Source organism: Callorhinchus milii, unplaced genomic scaffold (assembly GCF_018977255.1).
Source record: "Callorhinchus milii isolate IMCB2004 unplaced genomic scaffold, IMCB_Cmil_1.0 Scaffold4, whole genome shotgun sequence".
Taxonomy (NCBI): domain Eukaryota; kingdom Metazoa; phylum Chordata; class Chondrichthyes; order Chimaeriformes; family Callorhinchidae; genus Callorhinchus; species Callorhinchus milii.
Genome location: NW_024704745.1, coordinates 76,439,126 through 76,460,699, shown reverse-complemented (window position 1 = coordinate 76,460,699; position 21,574 = coordinate 76,439,126). Strand labels below are relative to the sequence as shown.

The 21,574-nt window shown below is 47.2% G+C and overlaps 1 protein-coding gene across 1 annotated transcript in view; it reads right to left on the bottom strand.

Annotated features, from left to right (window-relative positions):
• Nucleotides 1-15,328, bottom strand: part of mgat4a (alpha-1,3-mannosyl-glycoprotein 4-beta-N-acetylglucosaminyltransferase A) — an 84,822-nt gene extending 69,494 nt beyond the window's left edge. Inside the window, exon 1 of the mRNA XM_007891146.2 lies at nt 15,171-15,328. Coding sequence (XP_007889337.1) covers nt 15,171-15,264 — 94 coding nt within the window. The 5' untranslated portion in view covers nt 15,265-15,328. The remainder of the gene's footprint in view (nt 1-15,170) is intronic.
• Nucleotides 15,329-21,574: the final 6,246 nt, after the last annotated feature.

Sequence of the window (21,574 nt, the reverse complement as noted above, 5' to 3'; positions counted from 1 at the left end):
GTGATGCTGCAAGCAAGTAAAAGAAATGGGCAGCAACTTTAGTAAAACAGCTTCACAACAACAAAAAGAATGTGTATTTATAAGCCGCCCTTCAAGCGGGACAGCGTTTTGGAGTGTTTACCACGATGAGCGACAATGAGCGAGTACACGAACGAGTCGAACAATCACAATCACAATGCTGTTGAACAAATAGAAGATTGCGTTTTGTCACTTTTAACACAAGGTCACCCCAAAGGTTTCACTGTAAACTGTAGAGTAACAACGCTCAAGTCAAATGCCTGGTACAGCGCATCCTAAATGTCAAAGGGACACAATTTGCCCAGTCATTGCTAGAGTGCGTTATGTTTTGAGAGCTGTTGGCTACAAGCTGTTTGATCATGGAAATTTTCTGCACAACTGCCCTTTGTGTGGCATTGTGATCAAAAAGCTGCCCACGGTCTACAGAGGGTTTGTTTCCTTTCCTCCCTCTCCCCCAACCCCATCCCAACAGGCAGTATATTCATATCGCTTGCAAATTGCATGTGATTAAATGGTCACCGACTTTGCTCTGAGTATTGCACTTAAGTGTCCAGCGTCGATTCACAATCACATCACTGGAACCAGCTTAGTGATATCCTACCATATTATTTCCTAATAATTTTATCTGGAGGTTAACCTGGAAGGTTTTACCTGTAGCTAGAGTTACCGCTTATTACTTGCTCGTCAACAATCCTCCCATTATTAATTATTATTATTATGTGTATTATTATGATTAAGTCAACAATTATTACCAGGTATGTGGAGTAAGGAAACTTGCCCAAGGTTTCGCCCTGCCTGGGAATCAAACCCAGGTCTCTCGCTTGTGAGGCGAGTGCTGTAACCACTGAGCTACAGGACTCCACATATCAAATGAAAGCAATATTAGTCAGTGTTCATTATCCACACATACAAATTCCAGCAGGAGTCACTAGAGAGTGATGAAGACCAAGAGCTCTGACTGCTCTCGACTCCGTCCGCAATCAAATGCGGAGTCCTGTAAGTGTATTGTCTCTTTTATTTATCTGTTTCGTGCTTTCTCCCTCTCTTTACTTTCTGTGTTTGAGCCCACAAAATGCACAGTCACTACACTTGACAGTGTAACCTGTGAAGTGCTTTGAGACATCTCGAAGACGTGATGAGGCACTCTATCAAATGCAAGGATTATTATTATTGGTTAGAGCTCTTGACACGCAGGCGAGAGGACCTGGGTTTGATTCCCTTAGACAAGTTTCCTTACACCATATGCCTCTGTTTAAGCTCTCCGAGATGCTGCCCAGCATGAAGGGCACTATATAAATCCAAGTTGTTATTGTTTACCTAGCGGTAAGCAGGAACCCAATTGTTAGTCGATTAACGGATCACTTTCTGGGGCTAATAATCCCTTCAAAAAATAAATAAAATAATAATTTGATCACTCAGTCCACGACTGTTTGTGGGACACTGCTGTGCGTAATTGACTGCTGCGTTTCGCCCACAAAATTTAGTCAATTCATTTTACAATATATTCTGTGAAGCGCTTTGAGATGTCTCAAAGACGTGATAAGGCGCTGTATCAATTGCATGGATTATTATTGTTAAAATTGTAGCGTTACAACTGCTGTTCCAACTGAGATCAGCGCAAACCATAGTTAAAACCCATGATTTTGTGCTGTATACGTTTCACTGAGCAGTGCATTTCCCATCACGAAACATCACGTGCTTTCCCGGGTGCAGTAATTACTGTCAAAGGTTCTGCAGGCAGACAGGCTCAGCGTTTGTACAACAAATAATAATAATCCTTGCATTTGGTATAGCGCTTTTCACGTCTTCGAGACGTCTCAAAGCGCTTCACAGAATATACTGTAAAGTGAATTGACTGTATGCTTATTGGTGAAATGCGGCAGCCAATTGCCCACAGCGGTGTCCCACAAACAGTCGTGGATTGAAGTGACCAATATTATTATTGGGTTTTTTTCTTGAGGGATTATTATAAGGCGTGTGGAGCAAGGAAACTTGCCCAAGGTTTCGCCCTGACCTACCGGGAATCGAACCCAGGTCTCTCACTTGCAAGGCAAGTGCTCTAACCACTGAGTTAAAGGACTCCACAAAGTCCCGCATACAGTCACGAGGCGAATGTGAGAATTGGCTGTTAAACTTCCCATCTGTGATTTAGACCTCGACTTCTGAAGCTTTTGGACTTAGTCACCGAATGCAGCATCTAACAGGAAACTATGTCTCATACAACTTCCTCCCACAACAGTTATGTGAGTAACATACTGAAATGTCCCGGAGGAAACACAGTACACACAGTGTTAGGACCGATGAATGCATATGAAGAGAATTAGAAACAAACCAAAACATCCAGGCACTTCTCTGAAGCAAAGCCAACAGAGTGTAAATTCATAGCATGTCACCATTAACTGGACAACGATTCAGCCACTGTCTTTCTTGCGATCAAAAGCCTTGAAATCACTAATATGATAATCATTGCGTTTGATAAAGCGCCTTATCACAATGTCAAGGCATCTCAAAGTGCTTCACAGCATTCACTGTGAAGTGTAGCGACTGGGTATTTGTAGTCGAAGGACAGCACCTCTCACAATGCGGCGCACTCCCAACATTGTTTTGGAGCTTCAAACGTAGAGTGTGACTTTAAAGTCCCGACGTGAGGCTTGAACCCACAATCGTTTGATTCAGAGATTGGAGTGCTAACAACCGTGCCGAGCTGACACACTCCTGATCAGACTCCCAACCTGAGTCAGAGGTTGTGAGTTCAAATCCCACATTGGGACTTGGATCTCATATAGTCCAAGACATGTTAAAGATCCCACGGCACTATTCGAAAATATAAGGGAGTTTCTCCCTGTGTCCTGGCCAACAATATCCCAAATAAAATTGGTCACTCACTCCACGGCTGCTTGTGAAACATTGCTGACCACAAATTTGCTGCGGAGTTCGCTCACAACAACGCACAGTCACAGCACTTTATAATAGTCAAGCGCTTGGGATGTCCCTGTGACACGAAAGCGCTCTGAGACACCACCCGGCGTGGAGGGCGTTATATAAATGCAAGTTGCTGTTATTGTTGTTGAAAGGCGCTATATCTAATGCAAAGATTATGATGATTATGAATCATTTTTTTTAACTGAGATTTTTATTGACGAGGTGTGAGTTGTTATAGTCCAGAATGTACTGCCTGAAAAGGTAGTGAAAGCAGATTCAATAATAACTTTCAAAAGGGAATTAGATATATACTTGAAAAGTAACCCATTGCAGGGCTATGGGGAAAGAGCGAGGGAGTGGGACTAGTTGGATAGCTCTTTCAAAGAGCCGGCACAGGCACAATGGGCCGAATGGCCTCTCTCTGCGCTCTAGGATTCTATGATGCTAACATAGATTCAACTTTAGCACCAAGTGTGAATCACCTCCTTGAGGACCGTGCAGTCACTATTGGCTTCCTTTCTAACAGACAGGATGTTTGTAACATGGGAAGTGCTTTGAGCTGTAGGTAAGTATCATTATTGCATTGGAGGGAGCATCAGATTGGCTCCGTATATTCCCCACATTTAATTCAACCTCACCCCGCGAAAAAAAAAAAGGCTGGACAAAAACTGGTGAAAATAGCTCTTTTTAAAATAAAAATAACACTTTGCTGAGATCAGTCACTTTGATGTGTATAAGTAAAACAAAAGGTTTCGCTGATCATAACTCATGAACGATAGGAGATACCCGAAAACAAATAGGCCCATGTCACCCCCAGGTGCAAGACCTTTCTGATGAGGTATAAATTATGTCTCTATGCCAATCAGTTACTGAAATCCTTCTTGAAGCACAGATAGACAGATTTGTTTTATTAGCACGTGTGTGTGTATATATATATACACATATATTATATATATAATATACTCCACTAGTCTGCCTTTTACTTACTCTTATCCCGATTTGAATTAAATAAGTTGTAATGAATTAAAATGTGATTGAGCATTGCATTGAAAATTTACTTGCTTTCGGTACTGAACATGAGAATGTCTCGGATTCTCCTGAACGTGTAAATGACTGATGTGAGGTAGGAATGCAAGGTGTTTTATCTTGACTTTCAGCAGTGGTTAAAACGTTTCCTCCACAAACCATCTCCACGATTCCTCAGAGATTCTGAGGCCCAGCATTTTGTAAGAATTATTCCCTCTGAGAGTCCTTATGACACAAAAACACCGCTGTTTCCACACAATGAATGCACAGGGAGAGAGAATTAAGTCGCTCGGTCACTTACATCTTGTGAATGCCTTCATTCAGTTAGGTCCTGATAGCCTTGTAATGTGTTCACAATGTTCGCCATCGCACACTCACACACATTTATACCACCAACAACATAAATTTATATAGCAGCCTTCACGCATGGCAGCATCTCGGAGCGCTTAACAGTGTCGGAGCCTGACCTCGAGCGGGGAGAGGGAGGAGGTGACCATTAGCACGGTCCAAGAGGAAGGTCTTCGAATTGTGATCTAAAAGAGCGGAAGGAGGGGGCAAGGCGGAGGGATTGGAGGAGAAGCTTTGGGGGTACAGCAGCTGAAAGCATGGTCGCCGATGGTAGAACGGTGGGGACAACGAACAAGCAGGCGACTAGAGCGGAGGCAGTGGGTTGTGGAGTGGGGAGAAAGCAGGTCAGAAGGCTAGGGAGGTGCCAGGGCATGAAGGCATTTGTAGATGAGTGAGAGGATCTTGAAATCACACACTCGCACGACACTTACACTACACTTATTAGATGGAACTTGTTCAACGTCGAGATTGCCGATTTGGCACATACAGAGAAATTAGTATACAAGAGGTTACGTTGTGTTCAGTATCGATCAATACTGTGTGACAGATGGGGTAACACTCAGTACATAGAGTGCTGAAATACTGCAAGCTTAACCAGAGACCAAAGAAATCAGTAGCTTCACCTGAATATTTAGAGATCTATACAATAGCGGTCCAACCCAATTATCCTCTACTTAACACTAATATTGATTTACTTTGACAACTGCCATCTTAATTTGCTTCACAGAATAGACTATCTTGAAATGCAAGATTGCAAGCGCAGACTGATTGAAGCAGTTACAATTTCCACTTGGAAAAAAAGGTCGCAAGGAGCACCTATCAGTTATGTTTCAATAGTAATCCCGTCTCTGCCATGTTAACAGTGACCGGTGCACTCGTGCGTTGAAACTGGGTGTGAATTGTGGGGTGCATTTACCTAAGCAGGTAGACAACCTCAATTTAACGTTCATTTCTAAACATAAATTAGCGAGTTGGAAAGTAACTCTGATAGAACGGGGCAAGTTTATGCTGTGAAAGTTTGCATTTTATTGACGTCAGTAAAATGCAAACTTTCACAGAGTAAACTTTTAATGTTCTTATGTATAAGATAAACCCATTAAAAGAAATACTGCAAAACATTGCACTTTCCCTTAACAATTGTGGCTGTTCTTTCAACTTCACTTGAACCTACCAGTCGCTAAACACCTCATATGCAACTGCCAAGTTCCCTACTGTTCTTGCTGTTTCCACAGTATTAATGCAAAAGCCACGTTTACACTGGTTTAGAAATAATTGATAGGTTGGTTACCCCACTGGCAGTCTGGCGTTTGCAGCGAGCTAATAAAAGTGTTGAACATCTCTGACGTGTACGTCGCAGGGCAACAACATGCACTTATATAGCGGCCTCCACACAGGGTAACGTCTCAGAACTCTTAACCAGTGGCGGAGCCTGACTCTGAGCCGGGGTTAGGGGCGAGGTGGCCGTAAGCACAAGCGAAGAGGAAACTTTTCATGCAGGACTTGAAAGAGGGGAGAGGGAGGGCAAGGCGGAGGGATTGAGGGAGAGTGTTCCAGAGTTTGGGGGGTAGTGGCTGAAAGCGCGACCTCCGATGGTGGGGCGGAGGGTGCGGGGGACGAGCAGGAGGCCGGTGCCAGTCGAGGGAAGGCGCCGGGTGGTGGATTGGGGAGTGAGGAGGTCGGAGAGGTAGGGAGGGGCCAGGAAGTGAAGGGATTTGAACATGAGTTTGAGGGTCTTGAAGACGATCCGTTCGGTGATGGGGAGCCAACGTCATCTTGGAGGCTAAACACAACCCCAAAATCCTTTTTTCCACCACCCACTACCTCCTCCGTGCCCCCCCTCAGGCCTCCTCAATCTTCATATCAAATGCCAAGTACGAGGAGGTCATGGACTTCTTTTCATCTAAAATACTTAACATCCGCCATCGGCCTCATCCACCTGCCCCTCGTCACCCACCACCTCGCCCTCTCTGCCCCCCTCACCTTCCTCATCATCTGCTCCTACCACCACCCCCATTCTACATTCCTTCCTCTCCATCTCTCCCTCCTCCCTCTCACCCACCATCACCTCCATGAAACCCACCACCTGCTGCCTCGACCCCCTCCCCACCAACTTACTGGTCACACAGCTCCCCCTCCTCTGCCCACTACTGGCTGACGTCATCAACCAGTCCCTCTCCTCCAGATCAGTCCCTGCCTCCCTCAAAACTGCTGTCATCACCCCCTCCTGAAAAAACCCTCCCTGGATCCCTCAAACCCCAGCCACTACCGTCCTATTTCTAACCTGCCCTTCCTCTCAAAAGTTCTAGAATGCGTTGTTGCCAACCAACTCCGCGCACACCTCTCCTCCCACTCCCTCCTCGAACCCCTCCAGTCCGGTTTCCGCCCACAGTGAAAGTCACAAACGACATCCTCTCTATCTGTGACCAGGGCTCCCTCTGCCTCCTTGTCCTCCTGGACCTCTCCGCCACGTCGGACACAGTCGATCACGCCATCCTCCTCCACCGCCTTTCCTCCGTCATCCACCTCAGTGGGACCGCACTCGCCCGGTTCGAGTCCTACCTCACAAACCACCAGCAGTACATCTGCACAAACGGCTTCTCCTCCCGCTCTCACCCGGTCACCTGTGGGGTACCCCAAGGATCCATCCTTGGCCCCCTCCGCTTTCTGATCCATATGCTCCCTCTTGGGGATGTCATCCGCAGACATGGGGTACACTTGCACATGTATGCAGACGACACCCAACTCTATGTTTCCACCTCTCTTTGCGACCCCCAGTCCCCTGATGTTCTGTCAGATCTTTCTTTCAAATCTTTCAAATTTCCTTCAGCTGAACGTTGACAAGACAGAAGCCATACATGCTGCCTATCCCAGAGAGGATCGATTTCAAGATCCTCACCCTTGTATTCAAGTCCCTGCACTCCTCTGCACCCCCTACTTCTCTGACCTTCTCTCTCCTCAAAACAGTACCCGTTGCCTTTGTTCCTCCGGGTCTGGCCTCCTCCTCGTCCCCCGAGTCCTCCGCTCCACCCTCGGCGGCCGTGCCTTCAGTCACTATGCCCCGATGCTCTTGAACTGCCTTCCTCACTCCCTTCGCCTCGCTCCCTCCCTTCCTTTTTTCAGGTCTCTGCTGAAGACCTTTCTTTTTGACCGCGCCTTTGGTCACCTTCCTACCCCTCCCTCTGGCTCGGCCCCGGGATCCGTTACTATGAAGTGCTCTGAGACACCGTCCGGCGTGGAGGGCACTATATAAATCCAAGTTGTTGTTGAGCCAGTGGAGCCTGGGCCAGAACTGGTGAGATGTGGGTACGGAGTTTGGTCCAGCTCAGTATGTGGGCGGCAGAGTTCTGAATGAGCTGGATCTGGTCGCTCGGTGCAAGGCCGATGCTGCCATGACACAGGTTGTCACACTGAGATTCTCTGCTGGAGAGCAATTCCGTGCGTTGCCAATCGAACACAAAAACTGGTCCTGTATCAGGAGTAATGTGTGCTGTAGCAATCAGTGCGGAACCAGCATAAAATCCACGTGCAGACGGTCAAATGTGCTAACATCACCCCCGCTGCTCTGAGCAGGGATGATTTCCCGAGCTTCATCCAAGAGCCAATTTGCTTGTGGATCATATCCATGAAATGCTGGCTGCAATCGTGACTGAGCTATTTTCACATTTTGCTTGAGAAGTGCTGGCTGGCTGCGTTGTTTCTGGACAAGTCTATATATTCTCCGACAACGACAACAACTTGCATTTATATAAAGAGTAATAGTAATAGTTGCATTTGATATAGCAGCTCATCAAGTCTTCGAGACGTCTCGACTGCTTCCACAGAATGTGCTGCAAAGCCAATTGGCTGTATATTTTGTGGGGCAAACAGGGCAGCGAGTTGCGCACAGCAGTGTCCCACAAACACTGAGTGACCAATTTTTTTTTTTTGAAGGGATTATTACCCCTGGAAAAGCGATCTGCCAATCAACTACCAACCGGGTTCCTACATACTGCTCGGTAAACAGAGGCGTGTGGAGTAAGGAAACTTGCCCAGCGTTTTATTCTGCTGGGAATCGAACCCAGGTCCTCTCGTTGCGAGGCGAATGCTCTACCCACTGAGCTCTAACCACTGGGGGAGGGGGAGAGAAGGACTTCAACTTATCTAAGTAACGCACGTACCACATGGGGAAAGGGAGCGAGCGAGTTGATCTTCCCACCTTAATGCCTGGTACAGCATTGCCTGCTTAGAACAAACTGGGTTGTGAGCAATAGGTTTTAGCTATTAATTCTGTGTAACGGAGTGGCAAACTGGTTTATAATTGGGCCCTAGCCCCAGCGATTTGAACTTTTATTCCCAGATTTAAGATAAAAACAGTAAAATAAATGCCAAACAAACAGTATTAGAAATACATCAATTTAGAAGCAGCAGCCAAAAGATCAAACAAGAAAAAACATTTTGGTTTGAAAATAAGTACAGCCAAACAATATGCAGTTCAATATTCGCCCACAAAACATACAGTCAGCTCAAATTACAGTATATTCTGTCTAATAAGGCGCAATACCAAATGCAAGGATGATTATTATATTCAGGCAATAATATGCATATCCCTGACCTTCATCTTAACCCAATAGTGTATTACTCTATTGTAACACACTCTGAACTGCATTACTCTATCGAGACACAAACACTTACACAGAACATTGTGTACCGTGCATTCAGGTTAAACAAATGTTTTCTATTGTAAACATGTATAAGGCAAATATGCCACACATGCTATTATTAACTGTTAGTGGCTTTAACCTACCCTCACGTCAGTTAAACGTTGCAACAACGTTGTCTCTCAGAAACTGCAAAATTTTCATTAAAATACACCGTAGCTCATCCACATCCAATCGATACAAACTTTGTTTGCATGATTCTAAAGGTATTCACAGTATATACACACATACTGCGCTGAGTGGCTCGGCAGTAGGTATCAGACGCTCGCTAACATACACACACAGACACACACACACACGCACACACGCACGCACATGCTCGCATCAAACTCCGTGACCCCATCTCCCCCATTCTCGCCCGACTCCATTGGCTCCCTATCCTTCAGAGGATCCAGTTCAAGATCCTGGTCCTCACATACCAAGCCCTCCGTGGCCTCGCCCCACCCTACCTCTGCGACCTCCTACCAACCCGCCCGCTCCCTCCGCTCAGCCGGCTCTGACCTGCTCCACGTCCCCCGACCCACCCGCCCCACCATTGGCGGGAGAGCCTTCAGCCACTCTGCCCCCAACCTCTGGAATTCCATCCCCCAATCACTCCGCCTCACCCCCTCCTTAGCCTCCTTCAAGTCCTGCCTCAAAACCCTCCTCTTCGACCATGCCATCGGCCACCCCCTTCCGCTCCCCTATCCCCCCTTCCCCGACCCCAGCTCGGGTCTGAAATGCCTTGGGACGTCCTCCCGACATGAAAGGCGCTATACAAATGTAATCTTGTTGTTGTTGTTGTTGTTGCATTCTCTCTCACACTCTTGTACCCGTGCAAACGCTCGCTTGTACCTGTGCAAGGCAAGCACTGGTTAACAGACAACACTCTACAATGCTTCACATTGCCCACAAAAAATATAGTCAATTCACTTTACATCATATTCTGTGAAGAGCTTTGAGACGTCTCAAAAACGTGATAAGGCACTATATCAAATGCAAGGATTATATTTATTACCAGTTTTTCCTCTCTCGTCTCCTCTCAAACCAATCGTTCAAAAAAAAACAAAATAGACCTACACACAACACATTCAAGACATTTACCAAAATGGAAGATTTAAAAGAAAGTTAAATAAAACCTTAAATAAGTTTTTTCTTAAGCAGAAGGAAGCCTCGCTTCAAAGCTCGCCAACACATGTTATAAAAACATGAAACAAAATCTTTGAAACGTGGAATAAGCACAGTCTTGTTTAGCTGTTTCAGTTTTCCTCCCCAATCAAATTACAACCCACACACTTTAATGTCCAGGCTCAGCACTGTTCAGAAACACTGAAGCAATCCAATGTTTCCCCCCAGATTTGATGACCTTGATTCTTTAACATAAGATATGAAAGCAGAGTTCACGGCAGATTGCAATGTTTTTTTTTCTGTTACACAATTTCCTGTACGCTGGTGAAAACAGAATCTGCGCCACAGATTCGCAGTACGATTGATTACAGAATGTTACTGTGCTTTTAACTTAAAAACTTATTTTATTTTGGTCATTCAAAAATATTAAATTAAAATGTGATTGGGCTGTAAACCCATGATTTGACGACAAAGGGCACAGTCACTACATTTTACAGCACATCTTGTGAGGTGCTTTGAAACGTTCTCCCAGTATCAAAAGCACTGTGTAATAATAGTAATAATAATCCTTGTATTCGGTATAGCATTTTATCACATTATCGTGATGCCTCAAAGGGCTTCGCACAATTTTATTCTGAAGTATAGTGGCTGTGTATTTTGTAGGTGAATGTGGCGGCCAATTTGCGCTCAGCTGCCTCAATGCGAGTGACGAATTCTTACTTCAGGAAGTATCAACCAAGTCATATCAAAATGGCAGGATTATTATTCATCATGCGTGTATTGCAAGCTCGGCAACAGAAGATCATGGAGGGATTTCAAGGTCAGGATGAGAGTCTTGAAGTCGATCTGTTGGTGTAATGGTAGTCGGTGGAGCCTGGCGGGAATGGGAATGTGGAGCCTAGAGATTCGTTCACCCACAAAATATACAGTCAATTCACTTTACGGTATATTCTGTGAAGCGCTTCGAGACGTCTCGCAGACGTGATAAGGTGCAATATCGAATGCAAGGATTATAGGATTATTATTATGGGCGGTGGGGTTTCGGATTAAAAGATCCAATTTCCTCACTGACTGTTTAGACCAATTAATCTGCTTCACGTTACATTCCTCATTTAAATGGGACGACACAACGAACAACAGCTTGCATTTATATAGTGCCGGTCACACAGGATAGCATCTGGGAGCGCAGGAATAGTGAGGGAATAGCGATTGGCTGTGGTGTTAACTCTTACTCACAGAGCTCCTTAAAATATTAACCAGAAATTCCTCACAGTTCCTCACATCAGTTCAAGAATTACATTTTGTGCCTCGTATTTTTTTTGTGACTTGTCCCTATTATTTGAAGTTTCCTTTGGCACTTTCTTGACAGCCTCTATAGGCCAATCAATAATAATAAATAATCCTTGCATTTGATATAGCGCCTTATCACGACTTCGAGACGTCTCACAGGGCTTCACGGGATTGCACTGTAAAGTGAATTGACTGTATATTTTGTGGGCAAAATCAAAGGGGTTTATTCAGCCCAAACGGGGCCAAATCTGATCAACATCTGAAACGTTAACATAGCTTTGCCTTTCAGATGCTTGTCAACTGGCCTTGCGTCTCAAGCATGTTGTGTTTTTAGCTTAGGTTCCTTTATTTTTGTAAATGGTCTCCCCTCAAGGAGGCGACTCAGGGAGATGCGGGTGCCAGTCACCCTCTCGTACCTCGTCAAGGTGGACACCAAATAGTTGCGCTATTCGAAAAAAGATGGGAGTTTCACCCGGTGTCCTGGCCAACAAATCCCCCAAATAAAATTGGTCACTCACTTCGTGGCTGTTTGTGGGATGTTGCTGTGCGCAAACTGGCTGCCACATTCTCACTCAAAACTGACAGTCACTCCGCTTTACGGGATATCCTGTGAAGCGCTTTGGGACGATGTCCGGACGTAAAATGCGCTAAAACCAAATGTAAGGATTAATAATAATAATGATAATAGTAATCCTTGCATTTTGATATAGTGCCTTTCGCATCATTATAGGCGTCTCAAAGCGCTTCACAGAGTATATTATAATGTGTATTACATTATTAATTATCGAAGTATATTATTATTATTATATAAATGCCCTTGACACCCACATACATGCACTTTTCAGCGAGCATCACTACAGTGCAATCAGGAGGTTACATTTGCCCCACCGTAGCCCCAGGAGGAACAGAGACCAAATATACCACCCTTTTTTTTTTGACTCTCTTCGCCATGATCTTTTAATTTCCCTCCCTCCCAATCTGCTGCACTTCATCCTTCCTTGCTTTTGCACTTGCTTGGGCAAGCACAGAAATATGTGTCATCAAAATAAAGACACCTTTTTTTTTTACTGGGATTGAGGCACATTGCTTCGGAGCGGAGTCAGGCACACGAGATGTTACAGTGCTCAGCTCTGGCATCTCACTGCAACCAACGTAAAATCCTAGAAGCTTAAATGCATTGAAATTTACAGCACAGAAGGAGGCCATTCAGCCGACCGTGTCTGTGCCCACTCCCTCGAGTCGAGAGCAATCCTTTCAGTCCCACTTACCTTCCCTTTTCCCCCTCATACCCCTGTAGCTGACTCCTTTTTAGTTACTTATCTCATCATAGTCAAACAGACAATAAAAACAAAAACAGACAAACCCAATAATTCCCTCCAGAAGAACACAAGGTGTTATGAGGGGCAGCGTGTTGGGTTTTCAATTAATAAAACAAATTGCCACCAGCGGACAGACACCATTGAGCGTGAGCAGCGGTTCACGTGCTTTAAGTTCACGTTTAAATTCAATCCGCGACCGTTTGTGGGACACTGTCGTGTGCAGTTGGCTGCCGCATTTCGCCCACATGATACACAGTGAATTCGCTTTACAATATATTCTGTGAAGCGCTTTGAGACGTCTCAGCGACATGATATGGCGCTATACCAAACACAAGGCGTATTATTATTATTAGTAGAACATAAGAATTAGGAGCAGGAGTAGGCCATTCGGCCCCTCGAGCCCTGCCCCGCCATTCGATAAGATCATGGCTGATCTTCTGACCTAACTCTAATTACCTGCCCTATCCCCATATCCCCTAATCCCTATGTCCAGGACCGTTTTTCCCTAACGTCAGAACACGTGCTGTCATCTAGACAAGGCTCCCTGTTTGCACCAAGGGTGGAAAACAGATTTCCGCTTGCAACAGTTGGTGCAATTATACAGGCAATTAATTTCTTATTAAAATTCACCCTCTTCCAAGGTTGCAATTCCGTACCGACAACTCTGAACGCTAGGTATGGTTACTTTTTTTTGTCAATGTAACAAGGATAGGAAACAGGTATGTCGACCTATGTACGCCTGTATTGACTGCAATAATAATAATCCTTGCATTTGATGTAGCGCTTTTCACGGCTTCGAGACGTCTCAAAGCGCTTCACAGAATATACTGTGAACTGAATTGATTTCCTTCTGGGTTAAGTAGTTGCGTTCAGTTTGACCCTCTAAAGACTTGCTCAGACGTGTTCACCTTCCACCCACTTCTCACCGTGCTTGTATGTATGTAGCTGGACAAGCAGCGGGATGGCTTGCCAGACAGCAACGTTAATCGCAAGCTATAAAGTTATAGCTTGTGAGACTCCCAACAGTCATCCCAACACACACTCTGGGGTCCCCCAAGCCTTGGCTCTTGCCAACCTTCGCCTAATACTTTCCGGAATTGGGGAAACAGGATGCGTCCCTCCAGGGAGAGAGCGCGCATCCCATTCCAGTAATCAGTCTCTGGCATTTCCATGTGTAGGTGGGACGCATGGAAGTTTGGTTCGGATCCTGTTAAGCACGGTGATGGGTTTCCACATGGGTCAACACCTGGCTGACTCCCAAAAAATAAGACACTTTGTTGTGCTTACAGAAGGCTGGAACTAAATACACTCGGAAAGCGAGCCAACGAGGGCAGCTACAGAAATCTGGCACTTGTCACCGCTGCATCCACAGGATGGTATACTGTACCATTGAGAGCGTAAGGGACACCTGCCTAACAGCACCACGTTGAGGGCAGGTATCAGACCTCCTTTATAGGCAGCAGCATTGAGAGCAGATTGTCCAGTTCACCGGGTTAGTCTTTAACTACAGCCAGGAGGTGTCAACGCCAAATGTCACTGTTACCACTATTACGTTTAAGATCACAGTTCCAATAAAGGACCGAAGCCCACATGGCAATTCAATCCTGAAGCTGCTGTGCTATCTGTTAAAACAGTTACATTTCAAGATTTTATTTTACACGAGAACTTCCAGCAGCGGTAATGATGGTAATGTTCCTCATCTCGGGTCCCGGTGTAAAACCAGTCATCAGAAATGGGAACCTTTAGAGGGTAAATGTCGAACACCACGGAAAACAGGACCAGACCAGTACAGTGACAGACTGTATGTAACGCTCTCCATCCCCAACTCGTTCAGACTGTCCCTGAAACTCAGACTGACCGATAGTAAAAACGGGAAACCCAGGAGACCATCCATCAGCTAGTTCTACTTTCTTTTTACTCTTCGAAAATGACAGACCTACGTGCATTTCATTTTTAATGCACATCCTACTGATACATCCACAAGTGAAAAAAAAACGGTAAGAGCAACGTAGCTTGGTAACTGCACCTTTAAAACTGGACCATTTTAGCTGCAAAAATCCATTGGCAGGGAAGGCTTTTTTTTTATAAATAACAACATCATTTTGCCCACAAAATTGCCACAAACTTCACCCGCAACTGCCGTGCGCAATTGGCTGCTGCGTTTCGCCCACAAAATACGCAGTCCATTCACTTTACAGCGTATCCTGCGAAGCGCTTCGAGACGTCTCGAAGATGCAATCGGGCGCTGTGTCAAACGCCGGGATTATTAGTATTACACCATTAAAATACGGTCAACGCCACGTTGACCGCGTGGCCTGCGGAAGAGCTTCGAGGCGTCCCGACGGTGCGATAGGGCGGCGGATCAAACGCAAGGGTTGTTGTGATCGCTCTCGATCACCGAGTACTGCATAAGAAGAAAAAAAATGAGCCGAAGCCACTGTACCTTTTCCATTTTGCCAGGCCGTGTACCAGGACAGGCTGAGGAAGGAGGTGACAAAGGCTAACGCGGTGGCCGCCGTCCCATGTCTGAGCCTCATCTCATTGCCAACCGAACAGCCACAGTCCCACCGTCTCTCTCATAGCAAAAAAGGAGCCTTCGGGTGGTGGGGGGGGGGTGTGTGTGATGGGGGGGATGTGTGTGAGGGGGTGGGGTGTGGGGGGTGTGTGTGATGGGGGGGATGTGTGTGAGGGGGTGTGGGGTGTGGGGGTGTGTGTGTGTGTGGGGGGGGGGGGGGGGGGAGAAGCTTCCCAACTCACTGACTTGCTCACCCACTCAGTGTGTGTGTGTGTGGGTGTGTGTGGGTGTATGTAGTTTGGTTACCCCCCACAAAAAAAAATTGCCAAATAAAAGATAAATCCCCTCTGTCACTTGGGTAGAAATGATTCTCACCCAAACCCCCCCCCAAAAAAAAGACTCCTGTCTGGTGTGTGGATTTTTTTTCTGGTTTTGTTTTTCTGCTTCTTTTCTCTCACTGTCTGTCTGTGTGTCTCTGTCTCTGTCTGTGTGTGTGTGTCTCTGTCTGTGTGTCTGTGTGTGTGTGTCTGTCTGTCTCTCTCTCTGTATCTGTCTCTCTGTGTCTGTCTGTGTGTCTGTCTCTCTCTCTCTGTCTGTATCTCTGTCTCTCTGTGTCTGTCTGTGTGTCTCTGTCTGTGTGTCTGTCTCTCTCTCTCTCTCTTCTGTGTCTGTGTCTCTCTGTGTCTGTCTGTGTGTCTCTGTCTGTGTGTCTGTCTCTCTCTCTCTCTCTCTGTCTCTTCTGTGTCTGTGTCTCTCTGTGTGTGTCTGTGGGTCTCTCCGTCTGTGTGTGTCTGTGGGTCTCTCTCTCTCTCTGTGTATCTCTGTCTCTCTCTCAGTCTCTGTGTGTGTCTGTGTGTGTGTGTGTCTCTCTCTCTCTGTGTCTGACTCAGTCAGAGTGTGTGTTCGCTTCTCGCTTCCTCTCGCAAAAACCACTCCCCCCACTCCCCCCCACAGCCACCAATCACCTAAAACAGCCGCGTCTGTGGTCGACAAGGACGAGGCACCAAAAAAACATTAGAAAAAAAATATCTCTCTCTCTCTTTCTCCTTCTCTCTCTCTCTCTCTCTCCTCCTGGGGGGGGGTGGGGGGGGGGGGAAATGAGTCCAAAATAAGCTGCTCGACCCCTGTCCCCACAGGGGGGAGGGGGGGGAGGGGGGGATGTGGGTAAATTAGCCCCAAAAAAGGGGTAAGAAACAGCGCAAAATCATGTCCTTCGCTCCATCTGGAGCTCAGCCAATCGGAGCCGTCCATCAGCAGCGCCTCGGCCAATCACAGCGCTGCCTGCCTTACCTGCCGCGCTGCTATTGGTCAGTCCGCGGTCCGTCCAATCCTATGGCTTCTTTCCCCTCCTCCTCCTCCTCTCCTCCTCCTCTCCTCCTCACTCCTCCCCTCATTCCTCTCTTCCACTCCCTTTCCCCCCTCTTCCCTCTTACCCCCCCCCCCACCCCCCCCCAACCCCCTCTTTTTCCCCCCTCGCTCCTCTCCCCCTCCCCCTTTTTTCCCCCCGGACTTCTCTCCATTCTTTTTTCTCGCCCTTCCCCCCTCTCCTCCCCCCTCTTTTTTTCCATCACTCCTCCGCTCGCTCCTTTCTCCCTCTCCTCCCCGCTCGTCTTTCCTCGCTCCTCCTCTCCCTCTCCTCTCCCCTCTTTCTTCCTTAATTCCTTCGCTCCCCCCTTTCTCTCTCTCCCTTCCCCCCCCCTCCTTGTTCCCTCACTCCCCTCCGCCCCTCTCCCTCCGACAGCTCTTATGTTTCCTTTACCCGTCCCCTTCCCTCCTCTCGCCCTAAGACAACAGATTCTATAAACCCGTCGCTGTCAGTCACAAGATCGGTTGGGATCAAGGAAAGCCCTTCGTTGCCCCGTCTGATCTCACCCCCCAGAATACCCACCCTACAGTCCTCCCACTGGAGTCCTCCAGCTCAGCAGTTAGAGCACTCGCCTCGCAAGCGAGAGGACCTGGGTTCGATTCCCAGCGAAATAATAATAATAATAATAATAATAATCCTTGCATTTGATATAGCGCTTTTCACGTCGGGAGGACGTCCCAAAGCGCTTCACAGAACACACTGTAAAGTGAATTGACTGTATATTTGTGGGCGAACGCGGCAGCCAATTGCGCACAGCAATGTCCCACAGACAGTCGTGGATTGAAAATGACCAATTTATTATTGTTTTGGTTTTGGAGGGATTATTATTAGGCTCTGTGTGGAGTAAGGAAACTTGCCCAAGGTTTCGCCCTCTGCCTGGAATTGAACTCAGGTCTCTCACTTGCAAAGCGAGTGCTCTAACCACTGAGCTACAGGACTCCACAAAGGCGCTGTATCAAATGCAAGGATTATTATCATTATTATTCACAGCATCAAATGAGTCCAGTCTCTTGGCCTCAACTACCCTTTCCCTGCAACTGTCTGCGATGTGCAATGAGGTGTACACATTCCCTGCCTCAGACTGAACCCACACTTGATTCTGTCTGTTCCGGGTAATGTCGACATCCTTGGCCACCCTCAGCAGGTTCCACACAGGGTGTCTCCCCCTGGCTCGCTGCCAGACTCCACCTCTGTCAAGCGCTCCAGGACGCTACCCCCGTGTGAAGGTTGCGAAATAAATGCAAGTTGTTGTTATTGTCATGCGAACTGGGTAAACAATTCTTAAGTTTCACACGTCAGTACTTTTAGTTCCTCTCTACTCCATTACCGCCATCAAAGCAGAAGCAGTGTGCTTTTCACTTACCAGCTGTGATGTTCGTGTCATTTTCTCTCTCTCCCACCCCCATCCCTCAACTCACATACACAAACACCACCACCCTTTTCGTACCTCACTTGCTAGTTTGTGCGAGGTCAAGGGCTCCTTTAAATAATATAATACAAATGTAATTTGTTGTTGTAGTAATATTAATAATCCTCGAATTGGATATAATAACCTTATCAGGATGTCTCAAAGTTTGCAGAAATTATCATAAAGTGGAGTGACTGTATACTTTGTAGGTGAACATGGCAGCTAATTTGCACACAGCAAATGCCCCACAAACAGCCATGAAATCAGTGCTGAATTTTATCTGCGGGATTGTGGCCAGGACGTGGGGGAAACTCTTTGGCAAGCTTTCCCCTGGGCTGGACAGGGAACTGAATCTTTGAACGAAAATGTGACTGGAATTAGGGAGAGCCGTTGCTGCCGAATCAGTTAAGCAGCCCGAAACCTTTTTTATGATGTGGCGGTGACGTATTATGCATTCTGGAACCTTCTGGATGAGAAAGGGCTGGTGGGGGAGAGAGATTGTCTGCCCAAAATCTCAAATATGATGGAGTCGATAACAGTTTTCATCAAAAAAAACACAAGTTTGGTCTGGATGAAGAAGGCCTTCAGTGCATTCGATCTTATCCTTCCAGAACACCCATCTTACCCACCCCCCAAACCCGCCATCACAGTATCAAGCTGCTTTTTAAATGAGTCCAGCATCCCGTCTTAAAAGTTTGATGCGGGTGAGAATGCAGGCAGCGGAGTTTTGAATGAATTTTGTGAATAGTGGAGGAGGGGAGACCGACGAGGAGGGCATTAGAGAAGTCGAGCCGAGAGGTGACAAGGCCACGGACAAGGGTTTCAGCAGCTTTTAAGGTGAGGTATTGTCAGAGACGGGCAATGTGGCAGAGGTGGAAGAAATCAGTGCTGGTCAGGGAGCGGATCTGGGGGAGGAAGGATAACTGGGGATCGAACTTGATGGAGGTGTAAAGAGAGTTTTAAGGACAGGTTGGGGAGGTTGAGGAGGTCAGAACTGTAGGACTGAAGACGTTGGCGGGAGCCAATGAGTGATGGTGGATGAGAGGGAAGAAGGAGAGATGAGGGAAAATGAATGTAGGATGGGGGCTGTGGTAGGAGCTGAGGGCAGGCTGAGTGAGGGTGATGGAATGGGGGTGGTGGTAGGAGATATGGGGCAGAGGGATGAAGCTCCCAGGCAGATGTTGTCAATTTTAGATTTAAAGAGGTCCATGACCTCTTCGTACTTGGCATTAGATGTGATGATTGAGGGTGTTTGAGGGGACGCACGGAGGAGGTGGCGGGTCGTGGAGAATAGGATTTTGGAGTTATTGTTGGCCTCCAGTATGATATTTGAGTAGTGCGCAGTTTTTGCTTCCGACAGGGAGCGGCGGTAGGAGTGAAGACGCTCGAGCCACAGCTGGTGATCAACTGTGAGGTTGGTTTCCTGCCACTTGCGCTCGAGCAGCCGAGTTTGGGATTTTAGGGTTTGGAGACGGTCCTGGATTTCAGGAGGATGAGGGAGTTGAAGGTGGAGGAGAAGCAATCATGGAGCAGCTTGAGAGCTGCTTCAGGAACGCTGTGGGTGGATGGCCAGAGGGATAGGAGGTCTGAGGATGAGAGGGCCTTTGTGAGGGTCTTGGGGGGGAAGACTTTTCCATGGGCGGAAAAGTATGGTTGAGGGCTTGATGGAGGAGAGAGAGATGCGAGAGGAGAAGGAGATGAGGAATTATCCGAGATGGCCTTGTCCGTGATGCACAGGTCGGAAATGTCGAGGCTATGTGGGATGACGAGGTCGAGAGGGTGGCCATGGTTGTGGGTCAGAGTTGATGTGAAGGGTGAGGTTCAGGGAGGAGAGAAGAGCAGTGAAATCTGAGGATGTGGTGCAAGGGAAGTTTAGGTGGAGGTTGAAGTCACCCATTATGAGCAGGCGTTCCGAACAGAGGGACAGGGAGAAGAGGAGAGCGGAGATATCAGAGAGGAAGGGGCTTTTGGGGGGTGTGGTAAACCAGGAGAATTTTGAGTGAGAGAAAGGAGGGATGGTAGAGTGTGAGGTTCTCAAATGAGGAGAAGCAGTCAGAGGAATAAGGAGATATTCATGTAACACTGAGGATCACCCGGTTTCTCTCCTCTACACCGCCTTACCAGTGAGTTCCCAGATTCAGATACAACAACCTTCTTTTTGTTACGGCATCTGTAAGATCCAATTCCCCCTCCCCCAGTGCTTCACAAGCTCAATAGTTTGACCATAGTAATGTCTTATCAATAACCCTGAATGAATAACAACAACATTACATGTGTATAGCGCCTTTCATGTTGGGAGGAAGTTCCAAAGCGCTGGACAGACAGAGTTACGGACCTGAGCTGAGGGTCAGGGTGGTGGAGTGGGGAGGGCAGGGGGGAAGCAGGGAGATCAATAGCACGGTCTAAAAGGAGGGTCTTGAGGTGGGTCTTGAATGTGGTGAGGGAGGGGACGAGGTGGAGGGACTGTGGGATGGAGTTCCAGAGGGTGGGGGCAGAGTGGCGGAAGGCCCGGCCCACCGATAGTGGGGCAAGCAAGGCGGGGGACGTGAAGCAGGCCAGAGCCCGCTGAGCGGAGGGAGCGAACAGGATGGTAGGGGATTAGGAGGTTGGAGAGGTAGGGGGGAGCAAGACCGTGGAGGGCTTTGAAGGTGAGGACCAGGATCTTGAACTGTATCCTCTGTGTGATGGGAAGCCAGTGGGGTTGGACAAAGATGGGGGTGATAGGGTAAAGGAGCCTAGTGCGGGAGAGGACACGGGCTGCAGAGTTCTGGATGATCTGCATCCTGTGGAGGGAGGAGTTGGGGAGGTCGACAAGCAGTGAGTTTACGTAGTCGAGCCTCGATGTAATGAAGGCATGTATGAGGGTTTCGGCGGTCTGTGGTGTGAGACAGTGTCAGAGCCGGGCGACGTTGCGAAGGTGGGGGAAGGCAGAACGGGTCCTGGTGCGAATGGGGGGTAGAAAGGATATTTGAGGGTCGAACAAGACACCCCCAAGATTCCATACTGGATTAGCTCCTGTAGCTCAGTGGTTAGAGCACTCGCTTTGCAAGCGAGACACCTGAGTTCAATTCCTGTCAGGGCGAAACCTTGGGCAAGTTTCCTTACTCCACACAGAGCCTAATAATAATCCCTCCAAAACCAAAACCAATAATAAATTGGTCATTTTCAATCCATGACTGTTTGTGGGACATTGCTGTGCGCAATTGGCTGCCGCGTTTCGCCCACAAATATACGGTCAATTCACTTTACAGTCTATTCTGTGAAGCGCTTTGAGACGTCCTCCCGACGTGAAAAGCGCTATATCAAATGCAAGGATTATTATTATTATTATTATTATAGCAAGGTTGAGTGTGCAACCATGGATGATGATACTATCAGCGTTTCCAAAGGGAAAACACAAAGCAAGAACCCAGTGCTTCTCATTACAAGGAGTGGCTGATTCAATTCCAAGTGGCTGATTTACAGTATCCTCAACAACAAAGGACTCAGAAATGTAGAAAGACAGGAAGAGAGTGAGGCCATTCAGCCCATCATTTTGGCCCAACCTTTAATACTGAA